Source organism: Strigops habroptila, chromosome 5 (genome assembly GCF_004027225.2).
Source record: "Strigops habroptila isolate Jane chromosome 5, bStrHab1.2.pri, whole genome shotgun sequence".
NCBI classification, from domain to species: Eukaryota; Metazoa; Chordata; class Aves; order Psittaciformes; family Psittacidae; genus Strigops; species Strigops habroptila.
The window spans coordinates 24,267,027-24,284,186 of record NC_044281.2 but is presented as its reverse complement, the minus strand read 5'-3'; the positions used below and the strand labels follow the sequence as shown (position 1 = coordinate 24,284,186).

At 40.0% G+C, this 17,160-nt stretch overlaps 1 protein-coding gene across 5 annotated transcripts in view; it reads right to left on the bottom strand.

Annotated features, from left to right (window-relative positions):
* Positions 1 to 1,239: 1,239 nt before the first annotated feature.
* SEC24C (SEC24 homolog C, COPII coat complex component) overlaps positions 1,240 to 17,160 on the bottom strand; it is a 39,216-nt gene continuing 23,295 nt past the window's right edge. For all 5 annotated transcript variants that reach the window (XM_030486130.1, XM_030486133.1, XM_030486132.1 and 2 more), the window contains 15 exons: positions 15,177 to 15,315; positions 12,692 to 12,807; positions 11,344 to 11,468; positions 10,891 to 11,082; positions 9,819 to 9,912; positions 8,511 to 8,627; positions 7,861 to 8,031; positions 7,382 to 7,478; positions 6,937 to 7,082; positions 6,327 to 6,465; positions 5,780 to 5,898; positions 5,224 to 5,403; positions 4,393 to 4,584; positions 3,894 to 3,983; positions 1,240 to 3,384 (listed from right to left, as the gene is read on the bottom strand). In XM_030486130.1, the coding sequence (XP_030341990.1) occupies positions 3,244 to 3,384; positions 3,894 to 3,983; positions 4,393 to 4,584; positions 5,224 to 5,403; positions 5,780 to 5,898; positions 6,327 to 6,465; positions 6,937 to 7,082; positions 7,382 to 7,478; positions 7,861 to 8,031; positions 8,511 to 8,627; positions 9,819 to 9,912; positions 10,891 to 11,082; positions 11,344 to 11,468; positions 12,692 to 12,807; positions 15,177 to 15,315 (2,058 nt within the window). In that variant the 3' untranslated portion in view covers positions 1,240 to 3,243. The remainder of the gene's footprint in view (positions 3,385 to 3,893; positions 3,984 to 4,392; positions 4,585 to 5,223; positions 5,404 to 5,779; positions 5,899 to 6,326; positions 6,466 to 6,936; positions 7,083 to 7,381; positions 7,479 to 7,860; positions 8,032 to 8,510; positions 8,628 to 9,818; positions 9,913 to 10,890; positions 11,083 to 11,343; positions 11,469 to 12,691; positions 12,808 to 15,176; positions 15,316 to 17,160) is intronic.

The window sequence follows — 17,160 nt, the reverse complement described above, 5'->3', positions numbered from 1 at the left end:
AATGCACTGCTGAAGCTGCGCTTCTGTTCCAACCCTGGACAAACTCCTTTGGTATTAAAATATTCTGGAAATAGGAAATTGGTAATCTGCAAAACTGAGTTTAGGATACACTATAAACATCCAACAGAAGCGTGCTAGAATTACCACTCGGTTATGGAATTGCTAAAAGCTTCAAATTCATTCCTTAGGGGTAACTTAAGCCCAAGCACAATACTTGACTGATAATTCAAAACACAGGGCATCAGTATGAACACAAGCAAAGAAGCAGTCTCTAGCTGCATAAGGAACAGGTTAAAACAGGGCATGTTTTCGCTTTCCTTCGAAAAGTTAGGTCTTGACACTGCTCAGGCACGATCCAGAAGCACACCAGTCAGCGCAGAAAGACACCACCCCCATGCCATCCCCACCAGCTCCTCCTCTTGCGTCCCGACAGAACGCTGCCATGGTCCCTGCAAGGCCATTTCCACACCCCTCGGAAGGAGCGCTGCCACAAAAATGCCCACAAGCACAGTTTACTCCACACACTTAAGGTACAAGATGCACAAGGACCATCATTATCACAGTAAATCAGTTCAGTAGCAGATTCTGGACATAATGTACAGCCTCATAAATAATAGTCTCATAAATATTCTACAGCAAACTAAGTAGTGTTGGATATTTAGTAATGATTGTCTTGTGCTTTCAAACAGCTTGTTGTAAGGTTATCAGCAAATTGTACAATTATCAGTGTTCTAGCTAAGTTACAGTGCCAGTTCACTCAATGTTATTTTGGCAATTAGCACCCCTCACCTCCCAAAAACCCAGACACCCACCAAACAAAAAACAACCCCACAAACGAAGAAAAAACCCCAAAACAAAACCCCCAAATCCACCCAGCTTCCCTGCTATCTTAACGCTGAAAGAGGAGCTCTAGTTCTCCAATATTTAGGTTAGAGTAATACCTGCCAAAGTAGACCAAAAAACCCTCACTCAGACTCAAGCTGTGTTAGAGAAAAGGGAAATCTCTTTGCAAAACGAAAGCTCAGAAGGGACAAAAAATTAAAAACCAGCCACATCTGAGCAAAGTAACACTGAGATTAAACAGCACCTTTTGTCTGTTGACTCTTTTTGAATTTCTTACCATTCAGTGTGAATAAGAAAAAAAGAAAACTGCACTTGGTCAGCAGACGATCAACTGTAAAGGATCAATCAGCTGGACTTCAGCCCTTCCCACTTCCTCCCTCCCGCAAAATACAGGGCTTGGAAAAATAAGCAGTGTTTATTTACTAACAATGACATAAAATACATCTTAATATATTTTTATTTCTTTACAAATTAAAAGATGCATTGGAAAAACAAGTGAAGAAAATGAAAGGTTCATTTATGATTTCATTTCCACCCCCACATCCCCAGGTATTAATACTAGAAATTAGTATTTGTGGAAGTCTGTGGTTGCTGCGCCTTATATTCCTGGGAAGTTCTTTCCCCCTCTGGTTAAAAATCCTCTAGATTTTTTGGTTGGAGGCAGTACGTGGAGTAAAAAGTCAGCCACATTCATACAAAAACGCTGAAGGTTCTGTCAACTACATCTTGAAAGAGTTTCTCCATTACAAGTTTCATATTCCCCTTTCTGTGTAGCGATGGAAGGGAAGACAAACTAGCAGCATTAGAAATAAAATGGATTTTTATATACATGCTACAGGATATGGAACTAAAACCACAGCCAGATATTTTTCTGATCTTAACAAGGACTTTCTCTGAAATACCAACCCCAGATAATATGTTCTCTAATCCACCCACATTCTTCCTTCCACTTTTAGTGCTATTTGTAGCTTAAACTCCTGGGTATTGTAAGAATACTTGTTAAGCAGTCAAGCCAAAATATACAAGCCCCCTTTCAAAATGAATAAACAAAGCCCTTAGAATTCTGAATTTGATTTACACCCACTCCCTCTTCGCAGGAGTCTTCTCTTCCACCCTTGCAGGATGGAGCAGCAGAGTGGCCAAAGTGGATGGATTAATCTGTCTGAGGTATTTTAGTTTAACAAACAGGCTTATAAAAAGGTTTTGTGCAAGCTGATTGGTAGATAGAATGGGGGAGGGTATAAACATCCAGTAATGAAACTCTTCACTATGGCCCAGATGCTTTCAATAACCGAAATCAGGTACTTGTAATACCTACTACAGTACAGTCTAAGTCTTAGGGGGTTTTATCTCCTTCCTTGTATTCGAGGGTACAAAGCCGTCTCAAATTTGCATCAGTATAAATAAAATTCCTACTTGTTTGCTATGATTCACAATAATATGGTTGAAAATGGCCACTTCCTTATCATCCAGTTCCTACACAGCCCCGTATCACCTTGTTAAAAGCATTTTCTGCTTACGGTTAAGAGGCTTTTGTTCCCACCACCATCTGGATAGACAGGTAAGCTCTGGAGGAGAGGCCATGGAACATGGATTGAGTAGAACATTACAGAGCCGTGCAACGAGAAGGAAAGGAGTCACCACACGTGCCAACAGGAAGCACCAGCTCTACCCTTACGCTGTTCAGAAGCTTTTGATTGTTGCTAACTGAACTACTACTTACTCCATTACAGATCGGCACAGCAACTTATAGTACGGGGAAGATTGCGGAAAGAAATTTGCCCTGCTGCCTCCTGGCTTGCCGCTCGTTTCCTTTTTCATGGCTTTCTGGTTCAGCCAGCCACATGATATATCTGTGCTCTGCAACGTCATGTTTCCTTCTTAAGAGGAGACACAAAATGTTTGGCTGCTCCAGCTCCCATCACCTGACCTGCCTCTCATCCTCCCCACCTGCATCCTCTCTCCACACTCGGAGCATGCACACGCGCCCATACAAACACACAGCAACTACCAGAAGTTTTGAAGAGTTATCGCTTTTTCACCCAAGGTTGAATCATGTACAGTGAACTGAAAAAAAACCTACATTCATTACGACAGGATTAGCGAGCATGGGGGGGGGGTGTGTGTGTGAACTCCTGCCAAGCACAGGAAACAATTTAGATGCAAGTAAAAGACCTGGTATCAAAGGCCTTCTGTTTTTTTAGCCCTCACCAGGAAAATTTGTCATCTCTCATACAGGACTGGCAGAGGTTGAAAGGATTTCTGCTTATGCAACGTGTATTAAAAATTATGGAATTGTACAGATTTCTATGCTGTCCTTTTTGAGGGCGCTGGACCTTCTGATCAGGTCATTAGTGGAAACTGAAATGTCACTGCCGAGTTCCAGCACCACTCCCTCCTCTAGCTCAGTAGTTGCCGAATCTCCTTGTGCATGTGACACAGGAAGTCCACATATGAAGCCCCCCCACTCAGGCTCTTGTCCTCCACTAGGAAGTGTTTGAACAGCATTTCCAGCTTATCTTCTTGCTTCACAATTATTAACTACAAAAAAGAAAAAACCAACAACAAACCCAACAGTGAGTACTTAGCAAAATTAATGTTCTTGATAAACAAGAGCAAAAATCCAAGTAGCTCAAAAAACCAGACAGATAAGCTATATACGCCGTCATTCTGATTATGCGCTTTGACTTCTGTAACTAAACCAGGTTAAATCTCAATGCTTTCTAAATAGAAGGAAGATACTATGTACGTGGTTTGTGCAGTGCTATATTACAAGTCTGAAAAAAATTAGCTTTAGAACTATGGTAAGCATAGAACTCCAAAACTAGCAATAGTTTGGGGTTTGGGGTTTTTTGTGGTGGTTTTTTTTTTTTTTTTTTTTTTTTTTGGGGGGGGGGGGTGTGTGTGTCAGATCCTTGAAAACTTTACGTTTGGATCATATTTCTGAGATCAGGAAGAATAAAATTCAGCACTCAGCATTGCCAGGCATCACCTGCTCTGCTAAAACCGAGGGGGAATTTAAAGCTGCAAACGGGGAACAACATTTTTACCTTCATGTAGCGGGATCTCTGCATTTGAAGCATGTCGATAATAGATCGTACTTTCTTTGAAAAGGGATTTTCCAAGACAGGCAGGGTACTCTGGAATGAAAGATATCCAATCCCCATTAGTCACGTGAAGTAGAGCAACATTAAACAAAACTCTGCAGTTTCGTCATATTACGTAAGATATATCTACTCCCACTAACATATGATCTCTTTGACCACAACTGGTTAAAGGAGAATGTAACAGGATATCAGAATTAACATATCCATTTACATATCAACTGTTCTCCTCACAATCACTGGAGATGTGCCTTGTCAAATAAAGCTAGGCAAGAGAATGCTTGACATTCGCAGACTAGGCGCGTTTCCACTAGTTTCCCACACCTATGCTTCTCTTGTTGCTAGTATGAAAAAATTTAACACTGCTTTCTCCACTTCCTTTCTGTTGTTTCAAGTTTTGGGCAACTCTCACAGATGCTAGCGCCTGCACTGACATCCAACTCACCAAGCCGTTGCTAATCTGACTGAAGGATGACACTCCAAAGAGGTTCTGGATCAGGCCTTGCTGCACGTTGACTCCCACCCACACAAAGATGTTCAGCCCGTTCTCCAGCAGGTATATGTCACCCTTGGAGAGACGTTCCTCTGAGTTCCGGATTGCTGCTGGCAAGGAGTCACTGTCAACATCTGCTTTGGTCTGTTTTAGAACGAAATCAAAAAATAAAAATCAAGGTTATAACACAAGAATATCTTACAAATTCCTGAAAATTTCTGCCATTAAGACCCAAAATGTTTTCTCATTTCTAGGATTTGTAAGACTGCAATAGCTGTGACTGAAGTATCATGTTCCTTTGCTTAGTTTTGTTACTGAATGTGACACAGAAGCAGATCAGAGACTCTTGGTTGGCAAAACATAAAGCATCTGTAAAATTACTAGTTCCAATATTGCCTCCTGGAGTAGGAATGTAATTAGTTGTTAATGTTATTCCAGCAGCTATGGTATTGAGAAGCCAGAATAGTGCATGGAGTTGCTCTGCAGTGATGAAAACTACTACATAAAGTTACATGAAGCTTTAGGATTTTTAAGACTGTGAAAGGGTCACAAGTGTCTTCTTTGCCACTAGTCATATGCTCACAGCTCAGGAAAAAAATCCCCCAGCAAATTCACAAGTTGCAGTAATGCATCTATCACTGAGTGGAATTAAGTACCCCAACAGATGGCAGATCCCAAATCCTTCTCAAATCCCTTTCACTTGATAAAATATAAATGCCAGTCCTTATGGCAAGTCAAGAAAACAGCAAGTCTCAAGTGGCAAGAACATACTGAATTACTCACCAGGGGCAAAAGCCTAGGATAAAAGAAAACATTTGTTTCAGCCACATCCATGGATGTGACTAACTGACGAATGTAGGCACGGTCATCCGTGGTGACCTCTAGACCAGGCTGAAGGACGTCGCTCTTCAAGACACAATTCAAGTACACAGGAAGCAGCTTCATGCATTCAGGGAGGATCAGCTACAAGTCACAAGCAGATAGAAGTTGGTCAGCTGTCTTGCTGAATAAGCTTAGGTCTGGCAAAACGAGGCTTGCATGAACCAACAGTGTGTGGTACAACTGTGCGGAGTTAAAGTTGACAGTCTAATTATATCATGGACTTGCAAAGGTAACTTAAAACTTTTCCCTGGAGCAGGAAGTGCTTCCTGGGCTCCAGACAGATGTCCAATAAGCTATTCTCAACTACAGTTTTACTTGCAGTCTCTCTCTACTTCCCTGAGTCTTCTCTTTGCAAGTTTCTGCTGAGCAAAGCAATTTTGAGTAGGCTAAGTAGGAAGAAGCCTCATCACTTTTTAATATCCAAGCCTGTGATTCAAGTGAAAGCATTGGAGTTTACCTGGCCAGCAGAAGAGGGACTAGCACAGTTCTTTCTATAGCAAGCTAGGATCTGGGCACACTGGTTGACCAGTGCATCTCGTACAGTCTTTACTGGACTACTCAGAACTCCACGATATGCTGCATAGAAAGAGGAAAGAGATGGATGGCTATCAAGTGATTGCTCATGAACAGTAAAAAAACCAACACTACTTCCACAAAGTAAATCTAAACAACTATTGTTTATGAAAGAACAGTTAAAGAACAAACTAAGCCAGTCCAAAAATAAATACAAGGATTAATTTAGACAACTGTCAATACAAACCTCTATTAAAATAAATTTAGACAAGAATTTGCACGAAAGATAAGCTCACACTCTGTATCTGTACCTCTTGTCCCAAGCAACAATACTATCATCACAGCTTTGAGCTCTTTCCCATAAATGACTGAAGTATCAGGATTGCCACCTGGCATTTGATGCATGGAGAATAAACATGCGTCACTGGATGACAACAGGCATTTTAACAGCAGTTAAAGGTTGCAATTCTTGTTACCATATTTACCCTTACCATATTTAGCCAAGTAATTGATGAGTGTGTCTGTCTCACAGTTTCGATAGAGATCAGCAAGCTGTGTGCAACAGTTTAAGGACAGGTTGTGAATGCGGAGTCGTCGCTGTCCTGCACAACTTGTATATAACAGAGCACACTGTAGGAGACAAAAATGCCAGGATATAGAAAAATGAGGTCCCACTACAATAAGAAAAGCAGGAATATAGTTCACTAAAAAACAGGACTCAGATGCCTAAACAAATGAGATTATGTAGAAGACTTGCACAATAAGCTAAAAGCATATGCTAAGAATCAGGGTCAATGAAAGATAACAAATAGTGGTGTTAGCATTTTGTATTAAGGGAACTGGTCTTGGAAAATAGATTGTAGTTTGAAGCAGTTTAGGTCACCCTGAGAACGAGCATGCTGAAAGGTTAAGGGTAGTATGGGGCAGAAAGAAAGAATGAACAATTCCTTGAGGGAGAGTCTAATTATTCAGTTCAGAGCAACCTCGTCCTCTTCTGCAACTGGCACTCACAGCTGAGATTCGGCTCTGCCTTGACACAGTTTTGTTGACAATTCTAAGTTGTCAACTCACTTCTTTCTCCTACAAAGCCTCCCCGCTCACCTGAAGGAGTGCACCACTGTCTTCACTCAGTTTGTCATCGTGCTTGAATTCCACTGTGATTGTTTTATCACAGTCCAAACCTGCCATCTCTACGTCAGTGGTGTTGCTCATATAGAAAGCTCCAAAAAAGTCAGTTGCTCGAATACCTTAAAAAGAAAAAAAAAACAAAAACAAACAACATGAACCACAATTTTCAACAGAATAACAAGACAGACAACCTTCGAAGCCCTGAAAAATCCTGTTATTTGTAACACTAAGTTATCTTGAAAGATTTCAGCAGGAGTTTTTGCTCAGACTTGACAAAGTATTAGAATTTCTGACCTTTAGCAGACCTTTTTGTATAGCCTAGTCTCAAGATGTTTTAAATTAGGGGAAACATCTGTACTTCCCTAATGACATGCTTGAAGCAGTCAATTTATTAAGACTTGTATGTGCTAACACCCACCTGTGCTTGTGCGCACTCTCATTACAGCATCAAATCCCACTTCTTTCTGGACATCTCTTCTCAAGTCATTCAGGAACCTATCCTGGTCAGTCTCCAGCTAGAAAACAAGCAATAACTCAAGTTTCATACTCACATAAATTAGAGCTGCTCCATAAACCACAGGATAATTTAAAACCAGATACTATCCCCTACAGTCTTACTCTAAAAGTTACCTATCATACAGGGCTTAGTGGCCTGCTAATAAAATACTGTGCTAAAAGGTAACAGCATACTTTTTCTTCCTGTTCTTTTTGTTATTGAGATATTTTGTGTGAAGACATAAAGCTAACTAAATCATTTTGGTGAAAATTGCTACTTAAATCTCAAGATTTATTTCCAAAGAAGTACTTGTTCACTACGGCTCACAATATAAAAAAGAATTCTTAACTAAACAATTCTTATTTAGCTCAAATACCACTGTGAGTTAATATCACTCTTACCTGGAAATATGCGTACTTATAAATGGAGCCTCCTGTCTGGTAAGTGACTACACCTAGTGTCGCCACATCCAAATACTGGTTTGGAAACAGGAACAGATCCACACAGCAGCCCTGGGCCACACAGTCCTTGGCCAAGTTGTTGTAAAAGCTTGTCTGTGGCTGAAACAAAGTCTAAGAAAGGAAGTCAGAGATGAGATCAAAGTTTGTGTTAAGGAAAGGAAAGCGAGATCCATTTAATAATCTCAGTCAGTACACCTTTATCCTTTAAATCTCTCTTCAGGAAAATTAGGATGATATAAATTCTTCTTGACCCTGCCTTTGAAGAACTGTTGAATTTCATGAAAATTACTACACGTCTTATTTTGACTGTAAGTTCAGCAGATTTACTTTAACCCAGCTATGGGTATTTTATCCCATATAAGAATATAGGTCTCTCTCCTTGTGCTCATAGCGGAGCTGTCCTTATGATGTCAACTCTACACAGCTCTGCTTGAGAACAGAAGACAAAAGTGCAATGTTAAGAGATACTAGCTGGAATGCTTACATTACGTGCTACCCTTGTAATTTTTTAATGTTGCTTCAGAATTATTTTATTTCATAAAGAATACAATATAAAACTGTTACGTAAGCACCATGCAAATCATTATTACCTTCTCCTTATCTGTGTTGATCAGTTTCTTATCATCCCTGTTCTTTAACTTCCCCGGGGCTTCTGCGATGGGCAGAGAGGTGTGGAAAATGAAGAGCTTGCCAGCACACTCAGCTGCCTGCAGGAAAGTGAGTGTAATAGTGTAGGTTAAACACATTTATGAAGATTGTAAGGGAAATTGATTCAAGAATAAGCATTCAAGCATCCTCATCACTTCTTTATGTCAGGAAGGCTCTCTAACAGACGCACAGGCACAGCGACCACTTGGTTACCTCAGTGGTATTCAACAAGGAGTCACCCTACTGGTCAGTTACAGAATAGCAAGTTTCAGTTTACTGGACCTGCGGTAGTTCCATGGCAGGAAGAAAAGGACTGGTTCCAAGGAGAAACAGAGCAATAAGCTGGACTCAGTTACAAAAGGTTTTGTGCAAACGTGTTGCACTGCTTTCTTTTCTGATTTGCAGCTACTGTTTGTGGAAAAGTCACAGAAATGGCAAAGGATTTTGTAACCTGAGCTTCAACAGATCATTAATTTTAAATCAATAACCTATGTCAACACTAGCCAATGTCTAGTAGGGCATTTTCTCTGACACACACAGTATGTAAACGAGCAATTATTAATTTATATTATTTCTTGACTAACAATTGTCATGCAAACAGAATTTAAGAGAGACTTCTAAGGACTTACATGACAGACAAATAGAGCTATATGAACAGGGTTAGATGGAATCATAGAGGAAATCCATTCAATCAGCATATGCAAGTCACAGTTAAATCATGCATGTAATTATCTAGATGAAGTACTGGAATGGAAGAACTTTAGGAAAGTTTTTCTTGGTTAGCAGATTGTTGCGGGCAACTTCAACAGATTGCATTCTTTCCTTTTATTTAAGATTATACCAAAGCTTCAAGCACAGGATTAGAAAGACAACATGTTACAAAACTCCTCAATGAGACATGACAGACTTCAGCACTTGGTTTTAATAATGGAGGGTCAGGGTATTTTTGGTAGGTTCTGTAAACTATGCAAAGCAAAACCTAGTCATGTAACAGAGTAAGCCACATGCCTTGTACTTTGAGCAAAAGTTATCAAAAAAGAAAAAAAACAATGGGTAGAGGGCAGAGAGCTACACAGAATCAGAGGTACATGCACTTGAAGAATGAGCCAATTACTGCCTACAGGTAGTGCGTCTACCATAAGGAGACTTACAAAAAGCTTTAGAATTGTCTTATTAGTATGTGTTAGCAGAGTATGTACTTCAGGATACTTGAACTGAAAACAATTTGCCATGACAATGCATTTACTAACCTTCAGTGCCTCCAGCCCTGCTTGAATCACAGGTGCAAAAACAGTTTCTGTTTCTCTTGTGTCTGCAAACATTTCTGGAATCTGATCCAGCAAACTAGCAAAGAAGAAAAAGAAGGAATTTGAGATTCCATTTAATTGGAAAAGCCAGACAGTTGTAGGTGATCAGCTGCAAGACTGAGGTGGTTTAAACAGAAGTCCCTAACGTGTCTCTAAATTAGCATAATTTTTACATTATCTGGCATTTCATCACTTATCTGTGAAAAAATGATGCTTTATCATTCTTCATTGGCTTCTCTCATCCATATCCTCACTGCTTGTATAGCCTCAACTGATGCCTACTGCAATAGCTCTCCCATATTCCTGCTCTTTTAATATATTCCAATATATGTGGGTAAGTAAACTCTAAGACAGATTAGTGACACTTCGCCTCTGTATTTGCCAAGCATCCTGTGTGCTATTCAAAGATTCATAGGTTTAATCCATAGTTTTGTATTTATGCTTGTTAATGCACTACAAAACAGGCTAGAAATTTTTTTAAAGACATGCAGCGCCAGGTCTAGTTCCCAAAACACAGTTAGCTACACACCATAGTTTAATTACAGTTCAAGTATTACATTAAACAGTTTGCCAAAACTTTGCTAATTTATCTTTCTTTCCTTCTAGATTTTATCTTATGTATCCCACTCATTCAATCTTCCCCACAGAACCAAAATTGGACACCACTGTTGTCTCAGTTGATGGTTATTTAGGCAGTTGCCTTAAAGACAGTGATTCAGTATTCTCACGACTTTCACTCTGTATCATTCTAGTTGTGTTTTGTTTTGTTCCCCGAAATGTCTTTCTGCACTAAATCCCTTATATATACACACCTTCTGCCAATCTGGACTGCAAGACAAATACACCCTTACCTCATGAATTTTCTTATCTTACTTTGCCAGCTTAATCTCAAAGAGTATAGGAAGTTAACATACATGGAGTGACTTCTAGGTGAATAACATGACAAATAAGCATGCAACACTTTAATCTACTGAACAAGAAGTTTACTACACACATTTTAAATCAATAATATTACCTGGCAATAACTGTCCTGGACTCATTCACATTCACCAGAAAACCATCAAGGAGAGGCACAAACATATCTGCCACATCTGAGACAACCATCATTTGTGGCTGTGCCAAGGAGCTTTTCACATTGTAGAAGTGTAAAACTTTGTTGTAGGTGACAAAGCCCACTCGAATGGCTGATTCTTCCATGTTGCCTTCCCTGTAAGAGACATACTTGCCTTCACATCTAAGTTGACAGTGAAATCATTACACAGAACCTAACACAAGAATAGATAAGGGAAAAACGAAAGGAAGGAAAACTTAATTTTCACCTAGAATGGTATCCAGAAGGATGTTCTGCTTGGGCTTTTTCTGAAGAAGAGCTTGTTAGGATTATAAAATCTTTATTCCTAGCTTTTTTAAAAGGGAAAAAGTGAGTTTCCCCTATTTTGACGGCTACAGTAGAACACAATAAACCTACCTGGGCAGGTAATCTAGGAGTGACTTTAATTCTTCACATATTAGTCTCACTAAGCCACTCTTTACAGCATTATAAGACACATCAATCATGAAAATGAAAGCAGGTGGACTGGGAAACTTGTTATTCTGGAGAAGAGAGGGAAGAAGACATATTATGACCATGTAATGCAGCCCATATAACAGCTCTGTAATATGGACAAATGAATGCTGGTCAAAACTAATAGCTTTTATGTACTTTTCTGTCCATGAGTAGCTGTTTCTTCAGATCATTCTCTTCCCTGCCCAACTAACAGACATGTAAGCACACTGTGCTTGAAATGGACTGGTATTACATGCCCTAGACTGATTTTGTCATTGCTCAGTGAAGAATAGGCTAATTATAACTAAATCATCCATTTATATGACTAGGCCAAATAGGGAAAGTAGACAGGGAAGTTTCCTGCCAGTTCTCAAAACTTAAGAGTCTGACCAGACTTGTAATAGGTGATTTCATTAATATAAAGCAAAACATTTTCCTCTTTGAGGACTGCAACCTTTCCCTTCTACTTAAGTATCAGGTTTGCTTTGGCAAAGAGAAACTTATGTCAGTCAACAGCTTTCTGAAGTCTATAGGTCATGTGGAAAGCACACACAGAACAAAAGATAAACAGAACTTTCAGAAAAGCTGGGACGATTACATCTCGTTTGAATTAGAAATGCTTCCTATGCTGTTAGAAGCAAGACAATTGTTTTTTCCCATAACTAGAAGTAAAGGTGAGGCATTAGAAGGTAACTAGTATAAAGACATCTACTTTCCCAGCATTTATTTCAGCAGATATGTAAGTTGCTTTAATAAACACCTTGCACATATTTTTTCTATTCCTTAGAAGTGAACCAGCTCTGATAATATATCTTTCCACACCATTCTTGTGTTTTTAACCACTATGGCTGTATTTGAAATTTAAATTCAATAGGTAAAATCTGCCTTAGGCAACAGGTGGCACACTGCACAGTTACTCTGTGCTTCTCTTGAACCTTTCTGACATTCTCCTTCTGCCCCAAGGACTACCACAAGAAAGTCCCTCCTGCAGAACTGCTAAGGTAACAGCAGCTACAGCTGCTCATATAGCTCCAGAATAGAATGACAGCAGCAGCTACCATAAAGTTATGCCATGTGTGATAAAGACTTCCTCTACTTCGGGAAGTAAGCAGATGAGCACATTGTTTTACACAATTAAGTGGGCTGAAGTAATGCTGTTAATTATCTCTGCCAGCTAGAAAGCAGCCCCAGACAATTCATGCCATTCTGACTTTTAGTCTTTTTATTTGGAATCAAACCAAAATACAGTAACAAACACATACTACTCTACCTTGCAATAGTCAACTGTTGCTAGAAACTCGTAAGACCCCAGTGATAACTCAGGTCGGTCATAGAAGTCTACTCGCTTTCCAGTATGATCCAAATGCTGGAAGTAGTGAGGTGGCACTGGGAAAGGAAAACCAAAATCATTAAGTCCAATGACATGCCCATGATAAACACTGTGACTAGAAAACTAACATGACAACAGCTGTTCCAAATAAAACTCCAGGAAAGCCAGCTTGCACTCTGTGCTAGCATGCAAGTATTACTTAAAAATAATGCAATTTAAGAGCATCATTAAAGAAATGATGCTCTTAAGAAATACAAACTGCTTCCAGTTTGTCTTATACAACAGGTGACACACTATATAGTAACTACTGTACTTTTCTTGAATCTCCTTTACATTCTCACTTTAGGTTTTGTATCAGGGATGCTGGAGCACCTCCCGTATGAAGACAGGCTGAGAAAGTTGGGGCTGTTCAACCTGGAGAAGAGAAGGCCGCGTGGAGACCTCATAGCAGCCTTCCAGTATCTGAAGGGGGCCTATAGGGATGCTGGAGAGGGACTCTTTATTAGGGACTGTAGTGGTAGGACAAGGAGTAATGGGTTCAAACTTAAACAGGGGAAGTTTAGGTTAGATATAAGAAAGAAGCTCTTTACTGGGAGGGTGGTGAGGCACTGGAACGGGTCACCCAAAGAAGTGGCGAATCCCTGGAAAGAAATGCTCCATCCCTGGCAGTGTTCAAGGCCAGGCTGGACAGAGCCTTGCGCAAAATGGTCTACTGTGAGGTGTCCCTGCCCATGGCAGGGGGTTGGAACTAGATGATCTTAAGGTCCTTTCCAACCCAAACCATTCTATGATTCTATGTCACCAAAACATGCTCTTCGAATTCTTCTGAAAATTTAGTCCAAATGAAAAATATAACAATCTTCTATAAGCAGTAACAAATGATTTACAATAGAGTTTGAGGCAAACTACAGGCAACAACATTACTGACACAATTCAGGCTTATTTTGCTACATGAGTTAGCTTTTTCCTTGCCTTCCCACGCTGCACAAGAGTAAAGCCTTCTAGGCACTCTCATATGCAGAGACAGCCATAACCCTTTTGTCAGAATAGATAGGGTACATCTTAACAGTGGATTGTAAAGCACCAAGGAGGAGGAACTGGAAGTGTAACCACAACCCCAGGACCCAGTACTTCCATGCGAGTACCAGGCATCAGAAAGTAAAACGGAAGTTATGCTAAGTTTTTGGCTATAGAAGTCAGCTGCAGAAACAAGGAAAGGATTTCCCTTGTGCCCCAAGAGTTGCCATGACAGGGTTCCTCCTGCAGAGTTGCTAGAGTGACAAAATATATTCCAGCTATAGCTGCCTATATAGCTTTGGGGAAGAATAAAATGAGATTATGTGTAATGATAGTATTGACACCTTTGAATTATTCTAAAGATTCAAAGTTTTGACAGTTCGAAAAGTTCAAAGAAAATAGAAGTGATATTAAGACTATACATACGCACCTATCACTCTTCTCCTCTCTAATTCAATAGCTAATTACCTGATTGTTTTTGCAAAGAAACCAGAAATAGTTCTTACACATCAGGTACAACTACATTGTATTTCACAGCATTGTTTTCATCAGCAGTCTCTGAGCATCTCTCCCTCTTCTGCCCCTGCTCAGTTGTTACAGGTACAGCCATTCATACAGCTGCTGAGTGAGCAGGGACAGGGAATGCATTCAGGCTGAAAATCACCAGACAAACGTGTTTTAAAGTTGGCCATTTTTAATCCCCACCAGCTTCCCATTTTGGTGTATACAAACAGTTGTTGTACAGCATAACTGAGGTGATAAGAACAACAGTCCATTAAAAGCCACCAGTGCTACCAAATGAAACACTCAAAACACCACCATCAGGTTTGTTGTACCTTACATTTCACTGTAACCTACACATGATATACATGTCATGCTATGAGCAGCACATAGAGACTTCTGCTTAAAAGGAAGCATGTTTTATATTAATTTAGAAGAGCATCTAAGATTAACTGGCATATATTGAACACATTTATTCAGCTGTAGCAGATTTAGCTGCAATCTCATCTCTAAGCAGTGTCTGAACAGGCTTTGTGAGAAAAAAAAATCCTAAGTCACACTACGGACTAGAGGTACATCTTTGTTATAGGAAAAGGGAAGTTCAAATACCCTAAGAAAATAGCATAACTAATTTTACAAACCACCATACATTATGCTAAAAGTAAGTTCTGTTAAAAGTTTGGTGCAATACTGCAATGCATAAGCACTTACTTGATTTGAGCACTTGATTTTATCACAACTGAGCACTGAATATATTTTATAACGATTTTTTTTACAAGACTAAACACACATTAAAGCACAGTATACATTATAAATTATCATAACATGATAAAGATTTATTTGCTTGCATCTTGTTCAGAGATCACTCCAATAGAGTATAGAGACCAATTTCCAGAAGAAACCTTACCCTCAGTGACACAGCTGCAGAAACAACATTGGAACCTCCTTCCACCCTCAATGAATTGCATAAAAGGGCACATGTAAGCCTTGCACCTATTACATCGGACAGGACCGGATTCTCCATGGTCTACCAAATAAGGAAGGGTCTGTGGAATCAGGGGGGAAAAAAAATGAAAGGTCACATGATGATGAGAAAGAAGCGACCACACATACTGCAGAGCTTAAAACTATCTTCCTGCACATTGTACAGGATTTAGCATTTTGGCAGCTGTGGGAGAGAGCGCAGGGGGTGGAGGAAGCCCGAGCAACTATTTTACAAATGCTTTTCAACTCAAGCTCTAGCACAGCAGTTCTTTGTGGGCTGCAGTCATTAATGGGATATCCCACTCAGACACAAACAAGTACTTCTGCATGGTGCTGCACGACTTTACATAGTAGCCTGCTTGAGGAGCACGAGCTCTAGCAGGAATACCACACCACACAGATGTATCCCAAGTGAACACAAAAGACTGAAGCCATACAAAGAATGGCTGTGATAACCTCACGGGAGTGAGCACACAATTTACATTTCACCAGAGGCTGGGTGTTTTAAAAGAAACTTTTCACCTCTTTACATTTTCTCCTTGTAAAAAAGCAAGGTTTTTGACAAAACAGAAGCCAGTCTTTGCATTCCCGATATTCAAGAACATAAAGCACTCAGACCATCTCAAAATAATTTTAGCAGGTAAGACTTATTTTATAAGTCCATCTCAAAACTATTACATAGTGATACCATTTTTGAACTATTACTGATAATATATTGGTTCTGCAGCCAAAGACGAGTAAGATGCTTGGCAACTTCTGTATCTTCTCAACCTCAAAATAAACAGGAAGCACTTTAAAATGATTAACACAGAACTCATGCAAGCTGCAAGCCGCATTCACAGTTCAAAGCACCTTTCATAACTAAGAATCTAGCACAGATACTTACCATCAAAATTTCTGCACTAAAAGTGCCCAGTCTGAATTCTCCCAGTCACCCTAAACCTCTGATTGTGTTTAAGACACCACATACTCATTGGGCAGGAGTTGAAAAAAAACCAACCCAACCCACAAATGCTCTAGTCACTTTCTTCCTCCTCATGCCACAGATGTGTCACAGCTCTCACTCAACCCCACTAATCATTTATTGACTACACATTGGTTTTGCAGCCAGTGTTTCTCAGCTCCTTTTGCCCAGGCTGACCTCCTCAGAGGAAACAAAATTTGAAGTTTTCTGACTGCCAGGCAGTGTTGGTATTGTACTTTCACACGATAAGCTTTTTTCCTCAGCCTCTCCCCAGTAACATGCATGCAATCAAACTACAAGGGTGCTGTAAACATGCAGTGCTATGCATAACTTCTTGCTAACCACCTACTTCCAGAGGGCACAGAGGTACTTCTTTCTGAAACCTCAAGCTTTGCTTTCGTAACTGTGCATTCACATAGGACAAAAGTCCTGTATCTGGCAACCAGGTGCTGACTTTTTATATGTTCTAGATTTACCTGAATGCTGTCTTTTCATGAGACGTTTATCTGCCCATCACTGATATGTTAACCTTCAGCTCTCTTTACAGTCTTACTGTTCTGAGCAGCTGAGCCTTCATCTGTTAGAAGGGCCCCTCTACAGGGAGTTTGACCTTGCCATACAGAACTTCCCAATGCTAGAAGCGGACCGATCTCCAGGGCAATTTTCCAATCCTAGCCTTGTGTTTTCTGGCTATCACAAGTGTTTGTTCAAAGCATAAACACACCAGGAGACCGAACAACTAGTTGTTTGTAAAGCTTCTCTAAAAATGTGCAGCTCCACAAGCCTCTGGGTTTTCAAAGAAGACCACATTCTCCTTGCATCTCCTTGTAAACTCCAGCCACAATACAGCAATACAGGAATTTACTTCATAGCTCAGTTTTACCACACATCAGTTTTCAAAATCCAAGCCATAGGTGAGTTGCATTAACAAAATGCAACAGAA